The sequence below is a fragment of the Heterodontus francisci genome, unplaced genomic scaffold, assembly GCF_036365525.1.
Source record: "Heterodontus francisci isolate sHetFra1 unplaced genomic scaffold, sHetFra1.hap1 HAP1_SCAFFOLD_1104, whole genome shotgun sequence".
Classification (NCBI taxonomy): domain Eukaryota; kingdom Metazoa; phylum Chordata; class Chondrichthyes; order Heterodontiformes; family Heterodontidae; genus Heterodontus; species Heterodontus francisci.
Window position 1 is genome coordinate 1 of NW_027141015.1, and position 12,519 is coordinate 12,519.

Consider the following 12,519-nt stretch of genomic DNA (forward strand, 5'->3'; position numbering starts at 1 on the left):
TTCTGGGCACCACACTTTCGGCAGGATGTTGGGGCGTTGGACAGGGAGCGGAGGGGATTTACTCGATTGGTCCCTGGGATGAGGGACTTCAGTTCACGTGGAGAGACTGGAGAAGCTGGGATTGTTCTCCTCAGAGCAGAGCAGGTTAAGAGGAGATTTAATCAGAGAGGATTTGGGTGGAGTAAATAGGGAGAAACTGTTTTCAGTTGGCGGGAGGGTGGGGAACCAGAGGGACGCAGATGAAAGGCAATCGGCGAAAGGACCAGAGGCGAGGTGAGGCCTTCTGGCAGTGCTGTATCCTTCTGGAGTTCTGAGATTCCCAATGGCACCCCCCTTTCTCTCTCCCCCCCCCACTGTCACCACTCCCACCGTCTCCCACTGTCTCTCCCGCTGTATATTTTCCCTCTTCTGATGCCTGCGTTGGTTGTGTTTGACGTAACTTCTCTCTGTCGCCATCCCCCCCACCGATACTCCCCCCACTTCCCGTCTTTCCCAGGGAAGCAGACAGGAAGTTGAAGGAACTGGAGGCGTTCCATCGCTCACCATTGAAGGACAGGGTGCAGTGCGAGTCGGATGATGTGATTGTCGTGGGTGTGATGCAGGCCGTTCCCAGCACCCCGCGGGAGATTACAGTTAAGTTACGGTGTCGGGAACGGATCTACCGGGTTCCCATGAGGATGGTAAGTGACATCTCTCCCCATATCCCTGTATCAATCCCCAAACTAATCCCACTGCCCCCGCTCTCTCCCCATAGCCCTATATCAATCCCCCAAACTAATCCCACTGTCCCGCTCTCTCTCCCCATATCCCTGTATCAATCCCCAAACTAATCCCACTGCCCCCGCTCTCTCCCCATACCCCTGTATCAATCCCCAAACTAATCCCACTGCCCCACTCTCTCTCCCCCGTAGCCCTGTATCAATCCCCAAACTAATCCCACTGCCCTGCTCTCTCTCCCCAATAGCCCTGTATCAATCCCAAACTAATCCCTCTGCTCCACTCTCTCTCCCCATAGCCCTGTATCAATCCCCAAACTAATCCCTCTGCTCCACTCTCTCTCCCCATAGCCCTGTATCAATCCCCAAACTAATCCCTCTGCTCCACTCTCTCCTCCCCATAGTCCTGTATCAATCCCCAAACTAATCCCACTGTCCCGCTCTCTTCCCATAGCCCTGCATCAATCCCCAAACTAATCCCACTGCCCCCACTCTCTCTCCCCATAGCCCTGTATCAATCCCCAAACTAATCCCACTGCCCCGCTCTCTCTCCCCATACCCCTGTATCAATCCCCAAACTAATCCCATTGCCCCGCTCTATCCCCATATCCCTGTATCAATCCCCAAACTAATCCCACTGCCCCGCTCTATCCCCCATATCCCTATATCAATCCCCAAACTAATCCCACTGCCCCACTCTCTCTCCCCGTAGCCCTGTATCAATCCCCAAACTAATCCCACTGCCCCACTCTCTCTCCCCGTAGCCCTGTATCAATCCCCAAACTAATCCCACTGCCCCACTCTCTCTCCCCATATCCCTGTATCAATCCCCAAACTAATCCCACTGCCCCGCTCTCTCCCCATACCCCTGTATCAATCCCCAAACTAATCCCACTGCCCCCGCTCTATCCCCATATCCCTATATCAATCCCCAAACTAATCCCACTGCCCCGCTCTCTCCCCATACCCCTGTATCAATCCCCAAACTAATCCCACTGCCCCACTCTCTCTCCCCGTAGCCCTGTATCAATCCCCAAACTAATCCCACTGCCCTGCTCTCTCTCCCCATACCCCTGTATCAATCCCCAAACTAATCCCACTGCCCCACTCTCTCTCCCCATATCCCTGTATCAATCCCCAAACTAATCCCACTGCCCCCGCTCTCCACATAGCCCTGTAACAGTCAGAGATTGTTTTTTGTTCTGTGCAGTGTCTGCCCTGTGCCTGCTGACTGGTCTCTCTCACCGCCCCCCCCTCACCCCTCCCTCTGTCTCTGTTTCTCTCTCACCCCCTCCCTCTCTCTCTCTTCCCTTCCCCCCCCCCTCTCCCCGCTCCCCCCCGAACCCCCAGACAGACCCGCTGCGGAAGGCGATTGTCCACCTGGCCAGCAGTCTCGAGGTGGATGCCGACCGAGTTCTCCTGCTGCGAAAGGACGCCGAGGTCCCGCTGTCCGAGACCCCAGAGTCTCAGAACATCAGCGTCGCAGACATTCTGGGTGAGTCCAGTCTGCGGGTTGGGGTGGAATCGGCGGGAGGGAGCCCGTTGGTGGGCGGACGGCGAGATTGACGCAGCAAGACGCCACAAACAGTTCGGACACGGGGGAGGAGGGGGAAGCACGTCTTTCCGAATGTGCCTCTTCTGGACTGGCGTTGCTGTCCGTCCCCAACATGCACGTGTCGACGTTCACACCCACGCTCACACGCACACACACACGCGCGCGCGCGCGCACTCTCTCACAATCCTCCAGGGGCTGAATGTCACCGGGCTTGGTGCTGCTTTTTTCAGATTGCTTCGTGATGTCTGAACGGGAGGCCAAGTGTGACGACAGGATCTGCCTGCGAGTGCGCGGAGCGGAGAAGAACTCCTTCCAGGTCATCACCATTGGAAAGGTCAGTGTGGAATGGGGGAGGCGGGGGGGAGCGGCGGAGAGGGAAGGAAGAGGGGTGCGGGGGTTGCAGTGACAAGGTGTCAGCTGGGGGCATAAGCTGTGTAGTAGGTGGGAGGTGAAGCCCTGTGCTGGAGGGTAAAGAGTGAACATTGCACTGACTGGATTATATTCCAGTCTGTAACTCACTCCCGGGTATCTGTTATTCTCTGTATAAACCCCCCGAACCCCTCGATTAGATTCCAGTCTGTAACTCACTCCCGGGTATCTGTTATTCTCTGTATAATCCCCCGAACCCCTCGATTAGATTCCAGTCTGTAACTCACTCCCGGGTATCTGTTATTCTATATATAAACCCCCCCCGAACCCCTCGATTAGATTCCAGTCTGTAACTCACTCCCGGGTATCTGTTATTCTATATATAAACCACCCGAACCCCTCGATTAGATTCCAGTCTGTAACTCACACCCGGGTCTGTGTTATTCTATATATAAACCCCCCGAACCCCTCGATTAGATTCCAGTCTGTAACTCACTCCCGGGTATGTGTTATTCTTTACATAAACCCGCCGAACCCCTCGATTAGATTCCAGTCTGTAACTCACTCCCGGGTATCTGTTATTCCATACATAAACCACCCGAACACCTCGATTAGATTCCAGTCTGTAACTCACTCCCGGGTATCTGTTATTCTATATATAAACCCCCCGAACCCCTCGATTAGATTCCAGTCTGTAACTCACTCCCGGATATCTGTTATTCTATATATAAAACCCCCGAAACCCTCGATTAGATTCCAGTCTGTAACTCACTCCCAGGTATCTGTTATTCTATATATAAACCCCCCGAACCCCTCGATTAGATTCCAGTCTGTAACTCACTCCCAGGTATCTGTTATTCTATATATAAACCCCCCGAACCCCTCGATTAGATTCCAGTCTGTAACTCACTCCCAGGTATCTGTTATTCTATATATAAACCCGCCGAATCCCTCGATTAGATTCCAGTCTGTAACTCACTCCCGGGTATCTGTTATTCTATATATAAACCCGCCGAACCCCTCGATTAGATTCCAGTCTGTAACTCACTCCCGAGTATCTGTTATTCCATACATAAACCACCCGAACACCTCGATTAGATTCCAGTCTGTAACTCACTCCCGGGTATCTGTTATTCTATATATAAACCCCCCGAACCCCTCGATTAGATTCCAGTCTGTAACTCACTCCCGGATATCTGTTATTCTATATATAAAACCCCCGAAACCCTCGATTAGATTCCAGTCTGTAACTCACTCCCGGGTATCTGTTATTCGATATATAAACCCGCCGAACCCCTCGATTAGATTCCAGTCTGTAACTCACTCCCGGGTATCTGTTATTCTATATATAAACCCCCCGAACCCCTCGATTAGATTCCAGTCTGTAACTCACTCCCAGGTATCTGTTATTCTATATATAAACCCGCCGAAACCCTCGATTAGATTCCAGTCTGTAACTCACTCCCGGGTATCTGTTATTCTATGTTTAAACCCCGGAACCCCTCGATTAGATTCCAGTCTGTAACTCACTCCCGGGTATCTGTTATTCTATGTATAAACCCCGGAACCCCTCGATTAGATTCCAGTCTGTAACTCACACCCGGGTATCTGTTATTCTATATATAAACACCCCGAACCCCTCGATTAGATTCCAGACTGTAACTCACTCCCGGGTATCTGTTATTCGATGGAGAAACCCCGGAACCCCTCGATTAGATTCCAGACTGTAACTCACTCCCGGGTATCTGTTATTCTATATATAAACACCCTGAACCCCTCGATTAGATTCCAGACTGTAACTCACTCCCGGGTATCTGTTATTCTATATATAAACACCCTGAACCCCTCGATTAGATTCTAGTCTGTAACTCACTCCCGGGTATCTGTTATTCTATATATAAACACCCTGAACCCCTCGATTAGATTCCAGTCTGTAACTCACTCCCGGGTATCTGTTATTCTATATATCAACCACCCGAACCCCTCGATTAGATTCCAGTCTGCAACTCACTCCCGGGTATCCGTTATTCTATATATAAACCCCCCGAACCCCTCGATTAGATTCCTGTCTGTAACTCACTCCCGGGTATCTGTTATTCTATATATAAACCCCCCGAACCCCTCGATTAGATTCCAGTCTGTAACTCACTCCCGGGTATCTGTTATTCTATATATAAACCACCCGAACCCCTCGATTAGATTCCAGTCTGTAACTCACTCCCGGGTATCTGTTATTCTATATATAAACCACCCGAACCCCTCGATTAGATTCCAGTCTGTAACTCACTCCCGGGTATCTGTTATTCTATATATAAACCCCCCAAACCCCTCGATTAGATTCCAGTCTGTAACTCACTCCCGGGTATCTGTTATTCTATATATAAACCCCCCAAACCCCTCGATTAGATTCCAGTCTGTAACTCACTCCCGGGTATCTGTTATTCTATATATAAACACCCTGAACCCCTCGATTAGATTCCAGTCTGAAACTCACTCGCGGGTATCTGTTATTCTATGTATAAACCCCCCGAACCCCTCGATCAGATTCCAGTCTGTAACTCACTCCCGGGTATCTGTTATTCTATATATAAACCACCCCGAACCCCTCGATTAGATTCCAGTCTGTAACTCACTCCCGGGTATCCGTTATTCTATATATAAACCCCCCGAACCCCTCGATTAGATTCCTCTCTGTAACTCACTCCCGGGTATCTGTTATTCTATATATAAACCCCCCAATCCCTTCGATTAGATTCCAGTCTGTAACTCACTCCCGGGTATCTGTTATTCTATATATAAACACCCCGAACCCCTCGATTAGATTCCAGTCTGTAACTCACTCCCGGGTATCTGTTATTCTATATATAAACCACCCGAACACCTCGATTAGATTCCAGTCTGTAACTCACTCGCGGGTATCTGTTATTCTATATATAAACCACCCGAACCCCTCGATTAGATTCCAGTCTGTAACTCACTCCCGGGTATCTGTTATTCTATGTATAAACCACCCGAACACCTCGATTAGATTCCAGTCTGTAACTCACTCCCGGGTATCTGTTATTCTATATATAAACCCCCGAACCCCTCGATTAGATTCCAGTCTGTAACTCACTCCCGGGTATCTGTTATTCTATGTATAAACCACCCGAACACCTCGATTAGATTCCAGTCTGTAACTCACTCCCGGGTATCTGTTATTCTATATATAAACCCCCCCCGAACCCATCAATTAGATTCCAGCCTGTAACTCACTCCCGGGTATCTGTTATTCTGTATATAAACCCCCCCGAACCCCTCGATTAGATTCCAGTCTGTAACTCACTCCCGGGTATCTGTTATTCTATATATAAACACCCTGAACCCCTCGATTAGATTCCAGTCTGTAACTCACTCCCGGGTATCTGTTATTCTATATATAAACCCCCCCCGAACCCCTCGATTAGATTCCAGTCTGTAACTCACTCCCGGGTATCTGTTATTCTATATATCAACCACCCGAACCCCTCGATTAGATTCCAGTCTGCAACTCACTCCCGGGTATCCGTTATTCTATATATAAACCCCCCAAACCCCTCGATTAGATTCCAGTCTGTAACTCACTCCCGGGTATCTGTTATTCTATATATAAACCCCCCAAACCCCTCGATTAGATTCCAGTCTGTAACTCACTCCCGGGTATCTGTTATTCTATATATAAACCCCCCAAACCCCTCGATTAGATTCCAGTCTGTAACTCACTCCCGGGTATCTGTTATTCTATATATAAACACCCTGAACCCCTCGATTAGATTCCAGTCTGAAACTCACTCGCGGGTATCTGTTATTCTATGTATAAACCCCCCGAACCCCTCGATCAGATTCCAGTCTGTAACTCACTCCCGGGTATCTGTTATTCTATATATAAACCACCCCGAACCCCTCGATTAGATTCCAGTCTGTAACTCACTCCCGGGTATCCGTTATTCTATATATAAACCCCCCGAACCCCTCGATTAGATTCCTCTCTGTAACTCACTCCCGGGTATCTGTTATTCTATATATAAACCCCCCAATCCCTTCGATTAGATTCCAGTCTGTAACTCACTCCCGGGTATCTGTTATTCTATATATAAACACCCCGAACCCCTCGATTAGATTCCAGTCTGTAACTCACTCCCGGGTATCTGTTATTCTATATATAAACCACCCGAACACCTCGATTAGATTCCAGTCTGCAACTCACTCCCGGGTATCCGTTATTCTATATATAAACCCCCCGAACCCCTCGATTAGATTCCTGTCTGTAACTCACTCCCGGGTATCTGTTATTCTATATATAAACCCCCCGAACCCCTCGATTAGATTCCAGTCTGTAACTCACTCCCGGGTATGTGTTATTCTATATATAAACCACCCGAACCCCTCGATTAGATTCCAGTCTGTAACTCACTCCCGGGTATCTGTTATTCTATATATAAACCACCCGAACCCCTCGATTAGATTCCAGTCTGTAACTCACTCCCGGGTATCTGTTATTCTATATATAAACCCCCCAAACCCCTCGATTAGATTCCAGTCTGTAACTCACTCCCGGGTATCTGTTATTCTATACAGAAACCACCCGAACCCCTCGATTAGACTCCAGTCTGAAACTCACTCCTGGGTATCTGTTATTCTATATATCAACCACCCGAACCCCTCGATTAGATTCCAGTCTGCAACTCACTCCCGGGTATCCGTTATTCTATATATAAACCCCCCGAACCCCTCGATTAGATTCCAGTCTGTAACTCACTCCCGGGTATCTGTTATTCTGTATATAAACCCCTCAATCCCTTTGATTACATTCCAGACTGTAACTCACTCCCGGGTATCTGTTATTCTATATATAAACCCCCCGAACCCCTCGATTAGATTCCTCTCTGTAACTCACTCCCGGGTATCTGTTCTTCTATATATAAACCACCCGAACCCCTCGATTAGATTCCAGTCTGTAACTCACTCCCGGATTTCTGTTATTCTATATATAAAACCCCCGAAACCCCTCGATTAGATTCCAGTCTGTAACTCACTCCCGGATATCTGTTATTCTATATATAAAACCCCCGAAACCCTCAATTAGATTCCAGTCTGTAACTCACTCCCGGGTATCTGTTATTCTGTCTCAAAACCCACCCGAACCCATCGATTAGATTCCAGTCTGTAATTCACTCCCGGGTATCTGTTATTCTATATATAAACCCCCCGAACCCCTCGATTAGATTCCAGTCTGTAACTCACTCCCGTGTATCTGTTATTCTATATATAAACCCCGGAACCCCTCGATTAGATTCCAGACTGTAACACACTCCCGGGTATCTGTTATTCTATTTATAAAGCACCCGAACCCCTCGATTAGATTCCAGTCTGTAACTCACTCCCGGATTTCTGTTATTCTATATATAAAACCCCCGAAACCCCTCGATTAGATTCCAGTCTGTAACTCACTCCCGGGTATCTGTTATTCGATATATAAACCACCCAAACCTCTCGATTAGATTCCAGTCTGTAACTCACTCCCGGATATCTGTTATTCTATATATAAAACCCCCGAAACCCTCGATTAGATTCCAGTCTGTAACTCACTCCCGGGTATCTGTTATTCTATATATAAACCACCCGAACCCCTCGATTAGATTCCAGTCTGTAACTCACTCCCAGGTATCTGTTATTCTATGTGTAAACCCCCCGAACCCCTCGATTAGATTCCAGTCTGTAACTCACTCCCGGGTATCTGTTATTCTATATATAAACCCCCCGAACCCCTCGATTAGATTCCAGTCTGTAACTCACTCCCGGGTATCTGTTATTCTATATATAAACCCGCCGAACCCCTCGATTAGATTCCAGTCTGTAACTCACTCCCGGGTATCTGTTATTCTATATATAAACCATCCCGAACCCCTCGATTCGATTCCAGTCTGTAACTCACTCCCGGGTATCTGTTATTCTATATATAAACCCCCCGAACCCCTCGATTAGATTCCAGTCTGTAACTCACTCCCGGGTATCTGTTATTCTATATATAAACCCGCCGAACCCCTCGATTAGATTCCAGTCTGTAACTCACTCCCGGGTATCTGTTATTCTATATATAAACCCCCCGAACCCCTCGATTAGATTCCAGTCTGTAACTCACTCCCGGGTATCTGTCATTCTATATATAAACCACCCGAACCCCTCGATTAGATTCCAGTCTGTAACTCACTCCCGGGTATCTGATATTCTATATATAAACCCCCCGAACCCCTCGATTAGATTCCAGTCTGTAACTTACTCCCGGGTATCTGTTATTCTATATATAAACCCCCCGAACCCCTCGATTAGATTCCAGTCTGTAACTCACTCCCGGGTATCTGTCATTCTATATATAAACCACCCGAACCCCTTGATTAGATTCCAGTCTGTAACTCACTCCCAGGTATCTGTTATTCTATATATAAACACCCTGAACCCCTCGATTAGATTCCAGTCTGTAATTCACTCCCGGGTATCTGTTATTCTATATATAAACCCCGGAACCCCTCGATTAGATTCCAGACTGTAACTCACTCCCGGGTATCTGTTATTCTATATATAAACCACCCGAACCCCTCGATTAGATTCCGGTCTGTAACTCACTCCCGGGTATCTGTTATTCGATATATAAACCCCCCGAACCCCTCGATTAGATTCCAGTATGTAACTCACTCCCGGGTATCTGTTATTCTATATATAAACCACCCGAACCCCTCGATTAGATTTCAGTCTGAAACTCACTCCTGGGTATCTGTTATTCTATGTATAAACCACCCGAACCCCTCGATTAGATTCCAGTCTGCAACTCACTCCTGGGTATCTGTTATTCTATATATAAACCCCCCAAACCCCTCGATTAGATTCCTGTCTGTAACTCACTCCCGGGTATCTGTTATTCTATATATAAACCCCCCGAACCCCTCGATTGGATTCCAGTCTGTAACTCACTCCCGGGTATCTGTTATTCTATATATAAACCACCCGAACCCCTCGATTAGATTCCAGTCTGTAACTCACTCCCGGGTATCTGTTATTCTATATATAAACCCCCCAAACCCCTCGATTAGATTCCAGTCTGTAACTCACTCCCGGGTATCTGTTATTCTATATATAAACCCCCCAAAGCCCTCGATTAGATTCCAGTCTGTAACTCACTCCCGGGTGTCTGTTATTCTATATATAAACCCCCCAATCCCTTCGATTAGATTCCAGTCTGTAACTCACTCCCTGGTATCTGTTATTCTATATATAAACCCCCCGAACCCTTCGATTAGATTCCAGTCTGTAACTCACTCCCGGGTATCTGTTATTCTATATATAAACCCCCGAAACGCTCGATTAGATTCCAGTCTGTAACTCACTCCCGGGTATCTGTTAATCTATATATATACCCCTCCCGAACACTTCGATTAGATTCCTGTCTGTAACTCACTCCCGAGTATCTGTTATTCTCTATAAACCTCCCGAACCCCACGATTAGATTCCAGTCTGTAACACACTCCTGGGTATCTGTTATTCTATATATAAACCACCCGAACCTCTCGATTAGATTCCAGTCTGGAACTCACTCCCGGGTATCTGTTATTCTATATATACCCCCCGAACCCCTCGATTAGATTCCAGTCTGGAACTCACTCCCGGGTAACTGTTATTCTCTATAAACCTCCCGAACCCCTCGATTAGATTCCAGTCTGTAACACACTCGCGGGTATCTGTTATTCTATATATAAACCCACCGAACCCCTCGATTAGATTCCAGTCTGTAACACACTCCTGGGTATCTGTTATTCTATATATAAACCACCCGAACACCTCGATTAGATTCCAGTCTGTAACTCACTCCCGGATATCTGTTATTCTATATATAAACCACCCGAACCCCTCGTTTAGATTCCAGTCTGTAACTCACTCCCGGGGATCTGTTATTCTATATATAAACCAACCCGAACCCCTCGATTAGATTCCAGTCTGTATCTCACCCCCGGGTATCTGTTATTCTCTATAGAAACCACCCGAACCCCTCGATTATATTCCAGTCTGTAACTCACTCCCGGGTATCTGTTATTCTATATATAAACCACCCGAACCCCTCGATTAGATTCCAGTCTGTAACTCACTCCCGGGTATCTGTTATTCTATAAATAAACCCCCCGAACCCCTTGTTTAGATTCCAGTCTGTAACTCACTCCCGGGTATCTGTTATTCTATATATAAACCCCCCGAACCCCTCGATTAGATTCCAGTCTGTAACTCACTCCCGGGTATCTGTTATTCTATATATAAACCCACCCGAACCCCTCGATTAGATTCCAGTCTGTAACTCACTCCCGGGTATCTGTTATTCTATATATAAACCACCCGAACCCCTCGTTTAGATTCCAGTCTGTAACTCACTCCCGGGGATCTGTTATTCTATATATAAACCCACCCGAACCCCTCGATTAGATTCCAGTCTGTATCTCACCCCCGGGTATCTGTTATTCTATATAGAAACCACCCGAATCCCTCGATTAGATTCCAGTCTGTAACTCACTCCCGGGTATCTGTTATTCTATATATAAACCACCCGAACCCCTCGATTAGATTCCAGTCTGTAACTCACTCCCGGGTATCTGTTATTCTATATATAAACCCCCCGAACCCCTTGTTTAGATTCCAGTCTGTAACTCACTCCCGGGTATCTGTTATTCTATATATAAACCCACCCGAACCCCTTGTTTAGATTCCAGTCTGTAACTCACTCCCGGGTATCTGTTATTCTATATATAAACCCCCCGAACCCCTCGATTAGATTCCAGTCTGTAACTCACTCCCGGGTATCTGTTATTCTATATATAAACCCACCCGAACCCCTCGATTAGATTCCAGTCTGTAACTCACTCCTGGGTATCTGTTTTTCTATATATAAACCCCCCCGAACCCCTCGATTAGATTCCAGTCTGTTTTTTCTCTCACTCTCCGGCCACAGGCAGAGTCCCTGAAAAGATTGATGGAGGACTATAAGGAGAGGATGGGGCTGCGACAGTGTCGGCTGACCTTCCACTTTGACGGCTCTGAGCTGTCGGAGAGCAGCACGCCGGAGGAGAATGACATGGAGAGTGATGACATCATCGATGTGCGGATGTGGTCCTCGTGATTGGCGGGGGGCGGGGTTGGGGAGGGGGTGGTGGGCGGGCGGTGACGCTGAGGGCGTCGGGTATAGAGCCGCCCGCCGTTCCCTCGGCTGGAGTCGAGGTTGTCGCTGGGTGTGTGTGTATATGTCGAAAGACGACTGGCGAGGGTCCCTGCAGTCGAAGAGCTGCCCGGATCTGGCTGCCCGTGTGATCGCCGTGGGCTGAGGTCTGATTTTGAAATGCTTGCATGTAATTAGTTGTACAGACCAATCTCTAGACAATAATGTGGAATATATTGCTGCCGTTCATTAAAAGAGATATTCTATTAACTGGCTGTTTTGACACTGCAAGGTCATGTGTTGTCACAAATGCCTTCCTGTTAGATTACAGCTGTGACCATATATGGAGAATGTGTGTTTTCATCCCCGCAACCCCTCTCCTTTTGAAGTGGTTTATTTTTTGGCTGCAGTGCACCAATATGAGGTTTTCCCTTGCACGTCTCTCCCAGTGGCCCTTCTCTCTGTCATGGCATCTTTTGCAGCATTGTCCTCCTCCTCACCCTCTTCATCGTCATCCTCGTCTGCCGAGGTCGGCTGTTGTTCCCCCGCCTGCAAAATGCGGCCGGGTCCAATCGTCAGGTCGTCCGTTCACGGCCAGACAGTGATGGCTGGTGAGACCCTCTGCTTCGCGGAACTGCAGAGCGGCTCCAGACCAGTCAAGGCAGCGG

At 47.6% G+C, this 12,519-nt stretch overlaps 1 protein-coding gene across 1 annotated transcript; it reads left to right on the forward strand.

The window, feature by feature from the left end:
* Positions 1-496: 496 nt before the first annotated feature.
* On the forward strand, positions 497-12,121 carry nfatc2ip (nuclear factor of activated T cells 2 interacting protein; the record flags this gene model as incomplete). The annotated part of the gene is made up of 4 exons (XM_068026442.1): positions 497-680; positions 2,067-2,211; positions 2,502-2,605; positions 11,648-12,121. Coding segments are annotated over 4 exons (601 nt in total), but the record flags the coding sequence as incomplete, so codon positions are not given.
* Between the last annotated feature and the right edge of the window lie 398 nt (positions 12,122-12,519).